This window comes from Podarcis liolepis, assembly GCF_965112155.1.
Source record: "Podarcis liolepis genome assembly, chromosome: 17".
NCBI classification, from domain to species: Eukaryota; Metazoa; Chordata; class Lepidosauria; order Squamata; family Lacertidae; genus Podarcis; species Podarcis liolepis.
The window spans coordinates 39,618,642-39,638,809 of NC_139571.1; the positions used below are offsets into that span (position 1 = coordinate 39,618,642).

The 20,168-nt window shown below is 40.9% G+C and overlaps 1 protein-coding gene across 2 annotated transcripts in view; it reads right to left on the reverse strand.

Annotated features, from left to right (window-relative positions):
• The window catches only part of DGKQ (diacylglycerol kinase theta), an 87,439-nt gene that overhangs the window by 40,147 nt on the left and 27,124 nt on the right, over positions 1 to 20,168 (reverse strand). For both annotated transcript variants that reach the window (XR_014520548.1, XM_083481690.1), the window contains exons 2-6: positions 15,097 to 15,176; positions 9,178 to 9,277; positions 7,074 to 7,159; positions 6,678 to 6,803; positions 3,815 to 3,968 (exon numbers count right to left, since the gene is read on the reverse strand). Coding sequence is in view for 1 of the 2 variants with exons in the window: in XM_083481690.1 (XP_083337816.1) it covers positions 3,815 to 3,968; positions 6,678 to 6,803; positions 7,074 to 7,159; positions 9,178 to 9,277; positions 15,097 to 15,176 (546 nt within the window). In the remaining variant the exon portion in view is untranslated. The remainder of the gene's footprint in view (positions 1 to 3,814; positions 3,969 to 6,677; positions 6,804 to 7,073; positions 7,160 to 9,177; positions 9,278 to 15,096; positions 15,177 to 20,168) is intronic.

Consider the following 20,168-nt stretch of genomic DNA (forward strand, 5'->3'; position numbering starts at 1 on the left):
GTGCACATACGCATGACGCCAACTCCAGAAATGACCCCAAAATGTCACCCAAATGGCACAACTGGGTGGAGCAGGACAGAACATAACCCTCAAGCAAAACAAGGATTGCCTGTACATACAGTGGTACCTCGCAAGACGAATGCCTCGCAAGACAAAAAACTCGCTAGACGAAAGGTTTTTCCGTTTTCGATTTGCCTCGAAAGACGAATTTCCCTATGGGCTTGCTTCGCAAGACGAAAACGTCTCGCGACTTTGTTTTCTTTGTCTAAAAAAAAAGACATGTTTTGTTTATAAAGTTAATTTATTTTCCCTTCAATTTTTGAACTGCTCTTTACAGTATGTGTGACTTTAAAGAGCAGTTAATAAACTGTTGTTGTACCAAATTTGGCTTTGTTTGGACTTTTTTTGACCATAGGAAAGCATTAATTGATTTTCAATGCATTCCTATGGGATTTCGTGCTTCGCAAGACGAAAAATTCGCTAGACGACAAAAATTGCGGAACGAATTAATTTCGTCTTGCGGGGCACCACTGTAACAGCTTTAGGTGTATTCTTGTAACCACCAGCAAAGCAGAACTCAACCATTCCAGCAAATTCAATACGCTACTTCAAGCAATTTCTACTCCTCATATTTTTGAAGGACAGGCAATTGGGTCTTTTTGATTTTTATAGAGGGAGTCATTTTCTAGATGAGTGTACAGTGGTAAATATGCATAAAGTGCATTTATTCAAACTTAATATGTGCAAAGGTCCTATAACTTCCCCACCTTGTTTACATACCTAACTGAAAGGGGTTTATTCACTTTTCAAGCTACATAATGCAACCTAATGAATCAGCACAAACAATAAACTATTTTTGTTTGATGGGAAAGGTCTGGCCAAGTTGCTTTTGTTAGCTTTAAAATTATCCAGAAAACAATAAATATTTGAAAGGTAGCTTCATACATAAGCAAACAGGTTTGAAAAGAAACACCATGCATTTGTAAACTTAAAATTCCAAGCTAACATTTTTAGCAAAGGGGACACATAGTCGGCTTTGACACAAGCCACCCAATTGATTGTTTGGTCAATTTGTGCCTTAGAGATTTTTTTTGTAAAATACAAACATACAAGAGATTAGCGCTTGGAAGCCAGTGACGAGAATGCAAGCTCCTTCCTCCCATCACTGTTCTCAAGGGATATGTCAGCACTGACCTTAAGCGCAGCTAATGTGAACCAGGCATCTTAAAAACCAAACAGTAACATTAACAGTGTAATCCTAAAAAGGTTTCCTCAGAAGTCTCACCAAGGTCAATGGGACTTACTGCCTAGTAGATGTATTCAGAATTGTAGGCTAAATCATATTTAGGAGGAAGGCAGCACTTCACAAACCCTAAGCTAAGACTCGAGGTTGAAACCATTAGTTACGCTGAAATACATTTGCCCATCTTTCATGTTTGCTTAAAATAAATATTTGCAACCACCTGAGCAAGTTTATTCATGACCACTGATATTCCCGTTTAATGACAACCTGACGAATCACCTTCTCCAAAGGCTCTGAAGCCTCCCTATCTCCAGGACACATGAAGTGTTGCAAGATTTAAAATGTGCTTTACTAAAGCAGCACATTTATAATGGATTGTAAAGTACCTAGCATGCAGGATATGCAAGGCAACAGAAGAATTTAAGAACAAAAGAATCAACTTGTTGGACTGTCCAAGGTTCATCCAGTAGTTTCAAATAGCAGCCAAGCATATTGCTCTGGAAGTTTATACACAGAATATGAAGACGAAGGCCAAATCCTGCTCAACACTGAAGATGGAGGTTCCATTTAGCTATTATGGCTTATTAAGCCACAGATAGACCTATCTGCACTGCCAATTATAGTTACAGTCCTAGCCTTGTGGGGAAATAGGGAAATATGAATATATTCTTGAGAACCTGAGGGAAAAAATATATGTAGGATGTACTCTAGGTGGCAGTAAAATATTATGGTAGAAACGGAACAAAGTATTTTCAGTACAGCCAAGGCAAAGGAAACACATTTATACATGCTATTTACTGCCTCAGCTCTACATAAAATTAGTTTGCTGTTTTACATGAAGGTTTGCCATCATTCTTAAGTTTTTTTTTTCTAGTACAGTATCAGAACATTTACCTGTACCTGGGTAAGCACAAAGACAAAAAGATGAAGAAAATGTAAGCACTAAAATATATCTCTTCCTTGTGTTCCATTGTTATAGATTTGTTGTATATGAAAGCAAGCAAACTTTCCCCACACACTGCAAAAGGAACCAATCCCCTCAAATTCAGCCATGAATCAAAAGTCATTTACTTTGTACAAGAAAAGTAAGGAACCTTTTTGACTCCATGGGCCATTAGGTCTTCATCAAGAATGGCCTTGTGGGCCAAATTTGACAGGTGCGTGCAGCCAAGGTGCAAGGTGCTTTGAAGTCCCAAAATCAGGACTTTAAAGCACTATGTACAACATAGTGCATGCAACCTAAGGCCCGGAGGCTGGATTCGGCCCAATCGCCTTCTAAATCTGGCCTGCGGATGGTCCGGGAATCAGCGTATTTTTACCTGAGTAGAATGTGTCCTTTTATTTAAAATGCATCTCTGGGTTGTTTGTGGGGCACAGGATTTCGTTCACCCCCCCCCAAAAAAAATATATATAGTCCAGCCCACCACATGGTCTTAGGGGCGGTGGACTGGCCCACAGCTGAAAAAGTTTGCTGACTCCTGATGTACAGAAATTTGTTTCTAAAATGGAGGCTCAGTTGATGGGGGGGGGGGTTAAAATTTGCTGCAGGGAACAGGAGAGCACAGGTACAGCAGGATTTGGCCTAGTCTTCCCACTCATCAGCCGACATTATGAGTGATGCCAGCTGATGGGTAGGTAGGGCATGACTTGGGGGAAATGATGTCATGAGCCAACTTGGACTCCCTGGCAGGTCAATATGGGCCCACAGGCTGACAGTTCTCAAACCGGTTGTAAAATACGCACCTTGCTTAAAGCTATTGATCCCCTACTTATTTTCTACAGCAAATACATTTTCAAAATGTGAAAAAGTGTTGATAGTTTAAACCAGACACGATGCTACTTTAAGCTAAGAAAAATCTTGAATAAAGGTAATTTGATTGGGGGATGGGGATGTAAAGAAACTAACAAGCATGCTTTTTAAAAAATAAGAAGCAAGAGATTTCTGGTTTAGCAAATAGCAACCTAAAATGGTAAATTCCTAACAAGTATGTCTAACACTTCTTAAAGCACAATGCATGCCTGCTCAGAAGAAAGCCCTGTTGTGTTCAATTAAACATATTCCCAGGTACGTATTTTTCGCTCTATAACACGCACCCGACCATAACACGCACGTAGTTTTTAGAGGAGGAAAATCCGTAGGCATGCCACCTGTAGGCATTCGCTCCATAACACGCACAGACATTTCCCCTTACTTTTAAGGAGGAAAAAAGTGAGTGTTATGGTGCAAAAAATACGGTAAGTGTTCATAGGGTGGCAGTCTACGTAAGCAACTGGACAGCACATGGTATTCAACCCAAATCTGACTCACTAAGACTTTAGCTCTCAGAAATGCTTTCTGGCCCAGAACAACCACCTGCAGGCAGATTTCCAGAACCACACAGGATAGGAAAGCACATGGGTGGACTGAATGAGGCTTAGGGGCTTGTTTCCTACCTCTGTTCTCAGAAGTTCCTCCTTTTAACAAGGATACCATTTTGACAATTGTGCATTTTGGCTTTTAATAAAAGCAAAAAGTAATCACTAAATTGTTAAATAAACCAATGGGTTAATATTACGCAGTCAGAACTTTACCTGCTTCTGTCTGTAAGCTTTCCGATATCCGAAAACAGTGCATTTTACTGAAGTTGCGAGAACATAAGTGCACACAGTTTGGAGGAAGAATCATGTTTCTTAGTCTTCCAAATGTACATTCTGGAGGTACAATCACAGAGCAAGCAGCATGAGCCTATGGAAAACACAGCATCAGGTTCTTGTAAAGTCATGTCTAATTTCTATTTCAGATTTGTAAATTTTGAGCCTAGACAGCTGTTTCCCACTCAATTTAAATTAATCTATACCCATAGTTTGTGGCTGGCAGTGTGTGTGTGTGTGTGTGTGTGTGTGTGTGTGTGTGGCAGAGATAAAGGGCACCCCAAAAAAAGTTGCAAACTTTGACAAAGTTAGTACTTCTTTCAGATCCCCTATCATATGGTAAATAATTATGAACACTTTAAAATTCTGGGTTATTTTATATCCCCTTGGTCACAGAAGACAGATATTAAATATCAGTAAGCAAAGTTAATCCCATGTGAGCTCAAATATTCATATTCTATGTGCTCAGAAGTTCAAAGGATGGAAGAGGCTTGGTCACACAGAAAATGTGAGCGTGGATCAGCAATTTCCTGTAAAATTAATCAGGGAGCCATTTCATACTGGGGAACAGTCCATTTTACAGATAAGTAAAAGCTTATTGCCTCAATTCTTCTAGTTTTTTGTTTGTGTTAAAAAACTATCTTCATTTAGTTTTCCCTCCTGGCTAGTTTACAAATGAAATGAAATGAAATACAAAGTACAACTGGACACAAAGTACAATGATCACAGCCTCTCTCCTCCCCATAGAGATTCATTAACCATATTCTTTATATATATATAAACCTGGTTAAACAGATAGTTCTGTAACCTGTGGAGTTTAATGAGTAGCAAATATAACACACTGGCACACTGGAAGCACTATTACTGATTGCCAAAGCACAATAAAATACAAGTTTAGATGTATTCAGATTCAGTGCCTAATACCTTTTCACCTTGGTGATTTCTGGCTTTGCAAGAATAAGCAAAACAAATACTCACAGACCTAATGCAAGTTTGGGATCACCAAGGTCAAATTTTTAGAGCAGGATGGGGGGATGCTGAAGCCTCACCGCACTTCCTGCCCTCAAGTTGTCTCCCAGTGCCCCATCACTGGAAGTGATTCCAGCTGAGAGAAAATGCTGGGACGTGGGTCCCAGTCTGCTGCAGAGGAAAACTGCAGATTTGGAGAACACACACAGTAAGACCCACTCCCTGTGTTACGTAAGATTCAGGCAGACCAAGACTTTAAGAAGAGACAGGTCTGCCACTGTCACATACTGCCTGGCCTTAAGCCTAGCTCAATACAAGTATTTTAGATGGAAACATGTGGTTTCAATAGGGAAGAGACACAAATGAGCCAGTGTGGTGTAGTGGTTAAGAGCAGTGGACTCGTAATCTGGTGAACTGGGTTCAATTCCCCTCTCCTCCACATGCAGCTGCTGGGTGACCTTGGGCTAGTCACACTTCTCTGAAGTCTCTCAGCCCCACTCACCTCACAGAGTGTTTGTTGTGGGGGAGGAAGGGAAAGGAGACTTCGCTTTGAGACTCCTTAAAGGTAAAGGGACCCTTGACCCTTAGGTCCAGTTGTGGCCGACTCTGGGGTTGCAGTGCTCATCTCGCTTTATTGGCCAAGGGAGCCGGCGTACAGCTTCTGGGTCATGTGACCAGCATGACTAAGCCGCTTCTGGCGAACCAGAGCAGCACATGGAAACGCTGTTTACCTTCCTGCTGGAGTGGTACCTATTTATCTACTTGCATTTGATGTGCTTTCAAACTGCCAGGTTGGCAGGAGCAGGGACTGAGAAACAGGAGCTCACCCCGTCACAGGGATTCGAACCGCCAACCTTCTGATTGGCAAGTCCTAGGCTCTGTGGTTTAACCCACAGCGCCACCCGCGTCCCTTGAGACTCCTTAGGGTAGTGATAAAGCGGGATATCAAATCCAAACCCTTCTTCTTCAACTGAGTAGCAGTACACATCCTATGCACACAGAAGGTCCAGAGTGCACTCCCTGGCATTTCCAGTTAAAAAGATGTCAGGAACAAGACTGAGAAAGACCTTTTGTCTGAAGCACTGGGGCATGTACAGCCAAGTCAGAGGACGTGCTGGGCTAGAGGGGCATGATATGCTTCAGTAGAAAACAACTATGTTCATATGATGTTTAAAATATAAACCAAATCACAAACACAAAGGAAGGGTAGTCTAAAGCAGAGTATGTTGCTACAAAAATAATTCCACATACTGTTACACCTAAAAGGGAATTTCTACAGTAGTGTACATTCTTAGTTTAATGTTGCCATTCAGAAACAAACAAAATGTATTTGAAGAGTAAAGAAAGGCAGTTTACATTTTCTGAGTTATTTTACTTGCAATGTCCAGAGTACACTTACTGTCCTGTTAGATAGTTCTTAAGATAACAGAAACCCAGCCAGATGGGTTTTCTAAAAAATGTTTATATAGTGACCACTTATGGATTGTAATGACAGTTATGATATTTTTCCAGACTACATGCACTGTATTATGGACATTTCAGTTATTTTGTTATTCTGGGTATTTACTTATCTGATGTTTTTATACCACACCTTTCGTCCATTCTGGAGCACAGGGAAACTTCACATATGAAATTGTTTAAAAACAACCATCTTTAATTAAAACAGAGAATACATTAACATTCTGTTTTATCATATATAATATACTGTGATGGGCTTCCAGCTAAACTACCTTTCACTGCTTCTTTCTTTTATGTTGCCTTGAGGATTCTGGCAGGTTCACATACCAGGGTATCAAATTTGGGGGGGGGGGACAAATAAATATTGTTTACGTACCAGAATACCGCACCATTCACATCTCATACCCGAGAGCACCTCGGAAGAGCCACACGTTTTCCTGCAGACCTTACAACGTGCACCTGAAGAAAGATTTCCCTCCCTCCAGTGATGATGGTATGTATCCTACAGAAATTAAATAAATCAATTATTTAAAAAATGTACTGCAACCTTTAAAATTGCTTTAAAATCTTGGTAAAGCAGTTGAATTAGCTGCACTCGAAATCTGAATGTCTAACCTTTCAGTAAGTCCAGAAAAATCAACCAAAACAAACATTTAATGACAGTCTTCGAAGCAAGTAACGAAATGTTCAACTTTGCATTAGGCCCTTGGAAGCAAAGCTTTCCTAAGAGATTTCTTTCCTCTGTTGTTTAAACAAAAACGTTTGTACTTACGTGATCCTGACTGCCATCTTGATGGCACTGGCGACAGTCACTACAAGCAAAAGGGGCGCAATCTGTATGCACGTGCAGCTCACAAACTAGGAGTAAACAGAGGGAAAGGGGAGGAAATTGCCTCTCGTTTGCTTTACTCTTGCTTTTATCTCTATTTTTAATCTCCTACTTTACTTTTAAAATATATTTCATCATTATTATAGTAAAGATGCAACATCATGTACACGATCAGCAGAACCATAAGAGCCTAAGAAGAGCCTACTGGATCAGGCCAATGCCACAGCTAGTCGAGCATCCTGTTCTCACAAGGACCAACCAGATGCAATCACAAGCAGGACCTGAGCAGAAAAGTAGTCACCCCTCCTGCAGGGACCAGCAATTGGTATTCAGAAGCACAGTGCCTGAGACAGTGGAGGCAAAGCACAGCAACTGTGGCTAGCAGACCTTGATAGCCTTATCCTCCATGAATTTGCCTAATTTTATTTAAATCCATCCAAGTGGGTGGCTTTAATGTAACAGGTAAAGGTAAATAGACCCCTGACCATTAGGTCCAGTCGCGGCCGACTCTGGGGTTGCGGCGCTCATCTCGCTTTATTGGCCGAGGGAGCCGGCATACAGCTTCCGGGTCATGTGGCCAGCATGACTAAGCCACTTCTGGCGAACCAGAGCAGCGCAGGGAAACGACATTTACCTTCCCGCCAGAGCGGTACCTATTTATCTACTTGCACTTTGACGTGCTTTCAAACTGCTAGGTGGGCAGGAGCAGGGACCGAGCAACGGGAGCTCACCCCGTCGTGGGGATTTGAACGCCGACCTTCTGATCGGCAAGCCCAAGGCTCTGTGGTTTAACCCACAGCACCACCCGTGTCCCTAAAGTAACAAGTACAGAGGCCCAATGTGGGCCAGAACCACAATGGGGCCAAAGCATTAAGACACTACTCTGAAGACCACCGGGGTCTTGACCTGGAGCAGAGGTAGGCATGCTTGCTATTTACATGTTACAAACAACCAACAGCCACTCAATTTCATGAATAATGTCATGTTTACATTGGCCCTCAGTGCTTTGCATGCAAAAGATCCCAGCTCCAGTCCCTAGAATTACCAGTTAAAGGATCTTAAAAATCTTATTAAATAGGAATCCCAAAATTTGGGATCCGCTCCAAACCGGTGCCAAACTTTTGCAATAGTTTGAACCCCTTTGGCACCACAAATCCCACTCTCAAAATGAGGAACTGATACTAAAACCTGGGTTCCTAATTAATGTCCCTAGTTAACAGAACTCAAAATCCCATATTGTCCAATGGATTCCAAGCAATGTCATATTTCTTCAATTGTTTTGAATCATTTTGGAGCACAAACCCCATGTTTAGCACTACCCCCTAAAAAGCACAGTAAATAATGAATCAAACCTGGGAAATATCTCTGTCCCTTTGGGAAGGAGAACATGCTATAGTTTCAAATACAGAGTAGTTTTTTCTTTAAAGTACTTTTCATTGAGATTTTTGTAACAGATTAAAGCCTTACATCTTCTAACTAACAGAGACATCCGAGAGCGACTTCACACATTTGCCTGAATGGCAAGTCTCTGCCTTGCTGATGGCTCATCTATCTAGTTTGTTTTATGTGTCAATGACCTTTCCCTCATGTGATCTCCTGGACACGGGGAGCTGACCTGTCTCTAATTTTTGCACTTGCTAGAACTCTGCCCAAGACCTCGGAGGCCCACCATCAATTGAAACAGACAGATATTGGGTTAGATGGAACAACTCTCTCAATATAAGGCTGTTTTGTATGAAATCACATTAGATTTGTACATTGAGATTAACCTACGAAATCGCTATTTCTCATACAACATCAACAACTGGTAAATGCTATGAGAGCACAGCCTCGACATTTTCTCTGCTGGGAAAAGGGGGGAAGAGAGAAACTTATCAACAGGCTTCCTCCCCGCACTCTCTACAATCCCTCACACTTCCTAGTAAGTCCTCATTTATCATTCTAGGAAGTGCCTTGAAAATATTGTGCTTGTGCCAGGGTGGCAGACAGTTAAGATACCAGTTAGAATAAGCTGACAACACCATGATCCATTACAGTTCAGCCTTACCTTCACAGCGAAATGCTGGAGACTCCAAAAGCTTTCTGCACACGGCACAGAACTTTCTCTTGTAATGTCCTGGAGGTCCTAAACAATGTGCAACTGGAACCTGCACAGAAAACAAAGTGTGCTTTAACTGTATACTGTGCCCTTAAGATCTACAGATGCAACATAACTGCATATAGGCGACTAAAAACACTGAGCAACTTGGGTGACTGTTAATTAATGTGTATTCAGTTTATGCCCAATCAGAAACCAAGGCCCTCTGTGAGAACCTTTTTTCTTTTTTAACATATCCCATGAGAATATTGAGTCAGCAGCAGTCCAATCAAGCAATTTTAAAGATTAAGTGTATTTATACAATTTCTTGATCACATGTCAGTAAGGAGATCCCATCAGAACATTGCCAACCACATCCCTAGGAGGGACTCAGGACAATCAGTTAGGTACTCACACCATCATGGTATAGCGATCTGCATCCCAGAAAGTCAAATATATATATAGGCGCAAAATTACATAAGGAAAAAACAAAAATAAATCACAGGAGAAAATGCTGCAAAGCTGGAAAGAAAGCCAGTGTTCCAATGACAAGGATCAATCTTAACTACGAGTTCTGGAAGAGATGCTCCCTGTCTTGCAGGCCTTGTTCCACCTGGCCTGGGAGGGAAGGGGCCCTGACTGACTCCAGCTACAAAAGCTGAGCCTGCTGAACTGAGTCTTGGGCTGGGGTATTGTTTAGAAGTTCTGTTGGGAGGGGTTGCTGCTGTTATTGATATTAATTTTTTGTATCTTTATTTTTAGATCTAATGACCCTATAACTTGTGTGGAAAGGTTGTGTACTTTTTGATGTGTTCTGCTTTTGTAATGTTTGTAATGTAAATCTTTTCATGTTGTAAACTACCTTGCGCATGGCTTTCACTCTGGAAAGGTGGCATAGAAATAAAATGAAGGTGATGATGAATAAAGGATGATGTAGTGCCAGCCACTTCTTACCCAGTGACCCAGGCATAAAAAGTTTCTCTGTTACACAAAGATTGCAAAAGGAATGTTCTCCCTTCTTTACGTTATCAAATGACGCAATTTCTACTGACTGGTTTCTAACAGTCAAAGGGAATAGTCACTTCCTTTGCCTCCGTGTCAGTGTAGGGCTTAAAGTGGATATGAACCAAGGAACCACTATGCGCATATATTTTCTGCTTCTGAAAGTGGGTGGAAAGATGCAATTTTAATTACTGTCTCCAATCCCATCTTCCCCTTCCCCGCCCCCACAGAGGATACTAAGGAAACAGAGACTAATTATACTGTCCTCACCACACAGAGTCTCAGTTATTCCTGTTCTAAATACAGTAGTCACCATAGACAATTTAGCTACATTAATTCTATGTGGTGATGTCACAAGACACCCTGACAAAGCTGTAGAATTTTTGCTTCTCATTTATTATTGAAAGCCCTTTCTAGAATATGATCTTGATATGAGCCATTAAAATCAATTAGCAAAACACAGCATAGCAATCTGATTCTATAAATGCTTTTAAAGCCATCTAAGTGCCGTTATTATACTGAACATATTATCTAATCAACATGCAATACTGCAGCAGAAAAGGGAAACTGCATTTTTTTTTCAAGAGAGAGAGAGAGAGAATACGAACAAATAAAAAACAAACACGTAGTTTAGCTCTAGATAATAGTACCATTAAGAGTTATTTGTGGCACAAGGATGCCTGTTCTATTTTCAGCTATCTTCAGCAGTTAAGCTTCCTGTTTCGAGTTTTTGGTAGGGGTTTCCCTTTGCTGTGCAAGACTTCATTACACTGATAGGCTTAGAACAATGACACACGCAACTGCAAAAGGAAAACAATATACCAAACCAAAGACAGCTGAAAAGGCACTCAGCCTGGAACAAAAGTCACCAGGGAGATGGTAAATTGTTACCTTTGAAAAGCTATGTTCAATGCACGGCTGAATTGGAGCCAGGACTCACCAGCATAAAAATTATTCAGAATCCTGGAACATGTGAAATATTGACACAGATGCCTGTGAGCATGCACAGAACCCTTTCCAGCAACTACAGAATGGCCTCATTCATATATGAGACGTCATACTGGTTCCAATATATTACACAGTATACCAGTGCATGCTTCCCTCATCTCCAGGTGCAAGTGGGAGAATCGGGCCAAGGTTTCAAGGCTTACTGTTATGGCCAAACCCAGGGTCATGGTTTATTTCCCTAAAACAAAACCACAAGCAGCAAGCCAAGAACCAACAATGGCTTCTTGATTGTGGTTTGTCGGCGGGGGGGGGGGGGGGAGGGAATCACAGCCCCGAGTTCGGATGAAACAAGTTTGGTTTGCTGTTCCTGCTTGCACCAGGGGAGAGTGAAGCAGAAGCAACTGAGCAGCTTGCAATCCCCAAAAGCCATAAACCACAGGATATCATTACAATTCCACACAGCACCCGCAATCTGGGGTTTTAGCTAACTACATCCTGGTTCGTAGAAATAATTTCCAGAAACCTGACATCCTTCATTTTTGAGATTAAGCACTTTCAAGGCAGCGACGACTTTTCTCCAATATCAACGAATCCATTGAGGGCAGCAGCAGTAGCTATGCAAATCTAGCTTGAAAAGAGGATTGCATTTGACTGTTGACACAGTAAACAATTTGCTCAGCAAGGGCCAAACTGGAGGCAATTAGAACAGATAAACATGTAATGAAAAATACTTATCAAGATATGGTCTTGATATAATTCAATTCTGGTTTGGGGCACAAACCAAGCCGTGTGTGTGCGTGTACACACACACACACACACACACACACACACACACGCCCTGTTGCCACCTTCAGGAGGCAGCAGAAGAATCAAATTCAACCTACAATATAGCACAATTCTTATAAGGTGGCTTCCTATGTTCTATGTCCTGCTAGAGGAAGATCAAGGGATGCATGTGCCGGGGTGAAACCAGGCCTTATTTCACCTGGGTCAAAGACCCAGTTTGGCACACCCCCATGCACATTTGCGTACCCGTACACACACAGGCTGGGAGCCTCAATCGCTCCTCTGGAGGCTTCACCCAGGGCAAAAAAGCTGACTAGCTTCCCCCTCCTAAAGCACAGCTCATGCACAAGGTGATTTGCTTAACTATAAATGCTGTAAGCAAAGCAAGCAAGCAAACAAAAAAATCCTACATCTTATCTTATCCTTGTATACTTTGGGGTAATAAAAGCCAAATTAACAAGACAACAAAAGATCTTTAGATAACGGAAAGGATGCAAGAAATAAGTACTGAACAAGACTGCATGCAGGTCAAAGCAATAGTAGTAAAAGACTTTTATCAGGGCCAAATGAAACGACACATAAAGCAGTGAGAAGCTTTAGCGTTCAACCAGAACTCAAAAATAATTTCCTGAAGAGAACTATACAGTGCATGCATTTGTTTAAACTAAAATAGGTTCAGTACTAGACAATACAGGCTGCTCACAAAAAATGTTTGATATATTTTGAACTCCATCCAGCTTGTAACCAAGTCCAAGCAACAAAGATTCGTCATAGTACGCAAATGCCATAATTTCTCTTTGAACACTGTCGACACATGAACTTATCTGACTCATGCCATGCTTCTTATTTTGTGAGCCTTTACTTGACCTTGAATTCCATGTCCTGCTTTAAAGTGACATTTTCATTAACTCCGGGATAATCCCCATTTTGCTTAGCATCAAACGAAAAATTCAGACGAAGCTGACTCTTAGCCAGATTCCCTTTACCCTTAAGTATTCAAAATGCAATTCCTGGTTTATAACATTAGCATGCTCTAAGAATCCAGCAGGAAGAAATCTTTAACACCCTTCATATATTAGAACTTTCCACAAATAGCCACTTTGTATAATCAGCAAGAAGGGTAGGGGACAAAAATAGAAGCTTCCCATACATAGAATAAACTACCATTAAGCCTTCTGTTATGTTTTTAAGCTAAGAGCCAAAGTGAATATTTGCTTCATGTAGCCAACACACAATACAGCTGTCCCATATGGCTGCTTTTGGACAGCAGACTATTATCTTCGAAGCCCATCAGGCAGCCTGTAATTAACAGAAGCAGTTGAACATTTCATGACACCTTTTAATGCTGAAGACTTAAAAGTCACACGCAAGAGGGGGTTGCTTATGTTAGCTTGAAGGAAAAGGCTTCTGAGGACAAAGCACAGAAATAAAAAAGCATTCTCTGCAGTAGCAAATGAAGGAAACTCCACTGCAACCATGTCACTTATGCTTGCTATAGTTTTAAGCTTAAAAAGTAAGTATCATGCTACAGAGGCAACATAAATTCAAGGGTATTCTCCTGACCTCAACTTTTTAAAAATCAACAAGAATCATAATGAAACTGACATAATAAAAAATGAAATTGTTGGCCATGACTTTGAACCAATATTATGGATGACATACTAAATCTAAACTTAAAAGTGCAGCTATTTGTATACAGACGGAACGCAGAAACATGCAATTCTACATCCTCTCCTTTTCCCACCCCTCTGCCTGGAGGAGCTGTTGTCAAAGTAATATCCAATAAGAAAATGTCTGTTCCTTCTCCTTTTCATTGTGGTCCAGAATGTAGACATGTATTCACCTTGAAAGGTATATATGCATATCAGGAAATCAGGGTCCACTTGATTCTATGGTATTTTCAAAAGGGGTGGTAGGCGCTATTATGTCACCCTGACAACTCTCCATCATTTGGCTCTGAAAACCAGGACTTTCGCATGGCCAATGATCACGAAGACCTTCATATGTCTAGAACAGGGATGTCCAACAGGTCGATCGCGATCTACTGGTAGATCCTCACGAGGTTTTGGTAGACTGCGGCCGATCTCTGGCTCCCTTTCCTTAGCATCACTAAAACTGACTCCTGCCCCACCCCCTTGCCCCGCCTTCCATTGTTGTATGATCTCTGGAAGGGAAGATGGAGCTTTCTCTGTGTTGCTGTTTTTATCCATAGCGATCTTCTTGCGAGTGATTTTACCCCTTGTCCCTTGCCTTTAACCCACCCCCCAAAAATGGAACCCCTCCCAAAAAAGCTCAACTGTGAGCTGAACCCCCCAAAAACGGGTCTTTCCTCCTCCCTAAAAAAAGCTGAACAACTTTCAGCTGAACCCAAAAAAACCTCAACAACTTTGAGCTGAACACCAAAGGGGGGGGGGGGTAGATCACTGCCAGTTTTTAATTCTGAAAGTAGATCGCGGTCTCTTGAGAGTTGGCCACCCCTAGTCTAGAAGATATTATAAAATCTCTAAACTAAAAAGAACTGTTCTTCACAAGTTGTACAATTCCATCTGCACCCTATTTAGCCACCTACCTGTAGATACTATCATAACTGCATTTGCTTTGATTATATTTCTATGAACAGAACTAAAGGCTTGAGATATCTCCAGTTTGTGTTCCAGTAAACAAGATTAGCAATAATTCTTATTTTCGAAAGTAACAGGGAAAAGTTCAGGCCAGACTGAAATACTGAATACAATTTTGAAGATCTATTTTAAAATGTCCCAAACTCTTGCAAGATAGGAATCTCCATTTATTATCCTTGCACAAGACTGACCACATGTTGTCACACAATGTATTATACTGCCTTATTTCAGTTCTGCTAATTGATATTTTAATGCTGCAAATTTTCCAGATCTTTGGGACAGAATAAATACTGCTAGGCATTTCATTACCTCTTCTAGTTGTTAACAGAATTAATATACTGAAATGTTAACCTACACCTTTGTTTAGGGACAATTTGTTATTTTGTTCACTTGTATTTCTCCTACAGAAACATTTCATGGCACACCAAAAACCATATAACATCAAATGGTTTTCAGCATAAAGGCAGGCGAAAGGGAAGGAGAAAGAAACTCAAGAGTTAAGCAGGAGAAGTAGACATTTTTAGCAACTTACCCTTACAAGACTTGGAGCGACACAAGAGCATGGCATCTTCACATGCTTCAGGCACTTCTCATGAGACATAAAATTGCAAACTGTAGAAAATAAAGGATGTGTGTTTATTGGTCATTTAAAAAACCATTAAAAATCCAATTACACTATTAATTCAATGTTGTATTGTGTAAAGGAGTCTTTGCTTTTTTCTGTCCTGAAACTACTGTTAGTTTCTTTAATGACCCCAACTTCCAGTATTATGAGAGAAACCTCTTCCTATCCCTTTTCTAATACCACCACAATTTATTTTATAAACCTGCCGTGTCCCTCCATATTTGCCAAAAAAACAAACAAACCCAAATGTTGTAGAATTTCCTCATAGTCCCAGGCCCCTGATTATTTTGGTTATGCTCTTCTACCTCTTTCCAGAACTAAGCTCTCCTTTTCCAGATTCTGTAAGGGTACTATGCTTTCTGAAGTTTTATTTTCAATTCATTTCTTAATCATCTGCAGCATGGAATTTGCATTTTTCACAGCTACAGCCTACCTTTTCCCATCTGAAAGATGGGAACAATAATAGCCTACCATGCAGAGATAAAGTATCTAAAGCAGTCTGAAGCACTGAATTCTGCTATATAAATTATTCAGAAAAGTGAAATTCCAAGCAAATTGCAAAGAGCTCCAAATCAGTTTCTCGAGATTGGGTGACTAGACAACTAAATAGCAAAGGCAGGTCAGTGAAAGCAAGTGTGAAAAGAGGCACATAAGGGCAAAAAATCCTATTGTTGCATGCAAGCTGATGTCTGAACTAGCAGTGACTAGCTAGGAAAGACTTATTGGGGTTTTAGCGGATAGCTCAATAAAAACATCAACCCAGCACATGGCAGCTGTGAAAAAAAGGACATCCTTAGTCACACCTTGTCATTATGCTCTATCAGTGCTTGAATTCTACATCCTGTCACATCTATTGTCACATGTAAATCTTGTGATCAGCATACAGTAGTTGGAACCCATTTCTTATTCGCTTTGACTTCTTCCTATGTGGCGTCACTGGCAAGGCAATTCCACATTTTCTATGTTGTCTTGTAATTCCAAGCATGTTTACTCAAGTCCAACTGAACTCATTAAGACTTGACTTCCTCATGAGTATGCTTAGGCTTTCAACCCTACTCACACACTTTGACAGGCAGCACCAATTTTCAAGGAGACAATGGCTGCTCTTCAGATGCTAAAAATTTAGCTGCCATTTTAAAAGGGCTCTGTGGGATTTGCCATCTTTTGATCGTGTGCTACTCATTTTGTTTGAAGGGTAATTGCTTCTATTTCTTTCCATTGTCCTCTTCAGCAGATGCTGCAGCTAAGCACAGATGACCTTGAAGCTATCAGCTACTGGATGCAGAAGCAGAAGCCTTTATTGTTTGTAGTGTTTAGGCTGAATCATCTAAGTCGTTGCTTTATCTATCATAGCTGTTTTAAGTCATGCTGATTAGAGTTCTCAATCAGAACCTAAATTAATATGCAAAGAGTGGATCCTATTAAGTGCTATATAGTTGATGACAATTTGAGCTCCCTGGACTGTAATACGATAAACTGGGAAAGTGAGAGTTTAAAACTTGTTTTTGCTCATTTCTGTGCTATACCAGTTTATATTAAATTTAACTTCATAACAAGGGCTATTACTTGACAATAATAAAGTATTATTATTATTATTATTATCTACTAGATTTCCTACACAATAAAAGTTTTGTGGCCAATATCTGTCTATTTCACAACATGCTTTCAAAAAGTGATTCTGTAAATATTTAATGGAAAAGAGTATTTTTGTCTGAATTATGAAACAAACATATCCTTTCTAGGAAACATGTTGGTAAATATGGTATAACATCATGGTGATAATATTTGCTTTGCAATACCATACAAAATATTTTTTGAAACAATTTCCTCTTTAGTGTGATCATTATTAGCCAAGGCCCTACTAAAGGTGTTCATATCTTCAACAACTTCCATGGACAGGGCCTGTTATTCAGTGGCTGACAATTGAGGAGGCAAAACATCTCACATATAGAAAAATGATACATCTCAGCAATTCTTTTCTTTCATAAGCAAAAGAAGGAAAGAAATAGAAAAAAGTCCTTAAACTTTTTTAAACCCTCTACCATTTTTTAAACAGTGTAAAACTGTTATTATCCTAGCTATAAACAAAAATTATAATAAATTTCAAAATTAGTTCAGTTTAACGGGAGGGGGAGGGGGGATACGTTGGTATGACATTCCAAAACTATAGTCTCAAAGACAAAAGCTACTGCAGAACGTTGCACCCTCACAATGCAATTTAAATTCCTCATTGAATTATTAGGAAGCCCTGGAGAAGAAAACACAAGAGACGCATAGGTAAAATACAGGGCTCACAGTAAATAATGGTAGGGGTCTAATACCCATAATAACCTAACAGGGGTTTCCCCCGAAAAGTATATTATAAGGAAGAGTTCAGAATTTAATCTAATTTAACACCATTTCTACCATGCCTAATTTCCCAGAGAAACCCCAGGCAGCTAATGAACTTGCTCAACAGAAAATTCCATACTGAGATTCAGCCATTGGAAAGGGAAGCTAATACCTACCTTTCCTTCATGTCAATCAACTGCTCCTTTTACATATAAGATAGAAAACTGTACAAATTGTAGAACTGTTGAGCTATTGCAGACTCAAGCAAACAGCCCCAATTAGTTAGTTTCTCAAACCCGATGTATCATCATGTATGGCTGGTGGGTTTTCTTGTTATGAAAGGTTTTGAAATAATTTAGTAGTAATCCTGGAAATAAATTCGGCTTCCGGATGGATAGGCAGTTGAAATGTTTTGGTTTTTTTCCTTCAAGACTTCCAAGTTCCACATCATAAAAGGTCGTGCCTTCCATTAGTTGCAAGATATTGATTCTCTCGGTCTGGTTACAAGTAATTGATGTATTCTGCTCCACTTGTTATCAAACCTCTTCTGTCTTTTGAATCAAGGATGAAATTGCTTCTACAGGCAAACTTCCAGAACTGAATACTTTGTTCCAGTTTTTTAGATTAAGTGCATGTGAGAAAAGAGTATCCAGTAAACCCAAACTGCTTCTTAGACAGGAACAAGCAGCTCAGAAAACCATATCATTCGAACTTGAGTTAGTTATCAAGGTCATCAAGATAGGCAAAACCAGTCTGTGATTAATTATGAACCTAACCATGTGTGTGTGCGCGTGTGCACTTCGTCCCAGGTGAGACATGTATCCTGGGTTGAGATAATATATTCAGTGCTTGTAGTATTAAAAAAACCACACACAAGGAGGGAGGGTAGCCCTAGAATGTGGCACTCGGCAATTCTCCTGGGATAAGTAGCAACTGCCCCCAAGCAGTTGGCAGCCTACACATCCCTATGAGGGACATTCATGGGCTCCAACAGGCAAGTAGCTGCTAAAGGCTGGAAGAGACAACAGCATGACACTGTGCTCAGAATGGTAAGACAGAGGAACAATGGCTAGACTACTTGGAAACAGTGGCGTAGCGTGGGGGGTGCAGGGGGGGGGGCTGGCCGCACCGGGCGCAACATCTGGGGGTTAGGGTTAGGGGGCGCAAATCCACGGGTTAGGGGGCGCAAATTACTTGCCTTGCCCCGGGTGCTGACAACCCACGCTACGCCACTGCTTGGAAACACAACAAGACTGGGTAGGATTCAGTAGTAAAATCAGCAGCAACTAGGCCCCGGACAACGTTCGAAAACCTCCTCCTAACAACAACGGGACACGGCAAGGGGATGGTATCCGCAATATACAAAATACTACTCCAAAATCCCACAAAGCTCCTAGACGTAATCAAAGAACAATGGGAGAACGACATAGGCTATGAGATTAACCCCACTCAGTGGACCAGAATGTGGTCTAAACCTCCCTTTAAATCCGTATCAGCGAAAAGGAAAGAACTCACTCTGAAACTCACTTACAGATGGCACCTAACACCAAGGAAACGAGCGCTAATACGCCCAGGAACCTCACCAAAATGCTGGAGAGGATGCACCTCCACAGGCACATACCTCCACATGTGGCGGGAATGCCCCAAAATCCAACTCTTCTGGACAACAATCATACAAGAAATATGCAAAATAACTAAGCAAGTATTAGAAGTCATCCCAGAAGTGGCCCTACTAAACATCTTCCAAGATAATAATGCCCACTCACATCATAAAGAGCTCATAACCCACCTACACTCAGCAGCCAGAAATATCATAGCCAGACACTGGAGAGGCCTGTCAGGAGTAAGCATGGATCAGTGGTATCAAATAGTCTGGTAAACAGCTTTATTAGAAAAGCTAACCAGTAAATTCAAACTGACACGGGGGCAAATAGAAGAAGACGCCTTCGTACCAGTAAGGCTCCCCTATATCACATACACAGCCCAACAAGACAACGACAAGAATCCACCAACAGCATACGAATCAATATGGCTAACCTGATACAAAAACACCCACCCACGCAACTCACACACGAAAACAAAGTTTACCACAGCCAATCACAAACACACAACCACACCCTAGGCCAACCCCAACCTCTCTCACCACCAAAGGAACACAAGCGAATAGTAAAGAGAACCTGCACAAGTGACGCTGACACAAAACCCCACACGTACATTAAGTAAAATAGAAGCATTGCCACCCGACCCCACCCACACTCACCATGCCCCCCACCTCTTTCCCCCTTTTCTTCCTCATGTAACACTAATGTCTCAACAAATGAAACTGATCTGTAGAAAATGAAACTTGAAAAAAGAGACACTGCACATACTTTTGTAAACCAAGAAATCTTTAATAAAAATATGTTTTTTTAAAAAAAAAACTGGATAGTGAAGAAGAAGACAACACTGCACAGTGTGGCAATGGTTGAACAACTGTTTCCAAGATTAGGCCACCAACCCCATACAGTGGTACCTCTGGTTGTGAACGGGATCCGTTCCAGAGGTCCATTCGCAACCTGAGCAGAACGCAACCCGCGTCTGCGCGTGTCGCGATTCGCCGTTTCTGCCTATGCGTGTGACGTCATTTTGTGCGTCTGCGCATGTGTGAG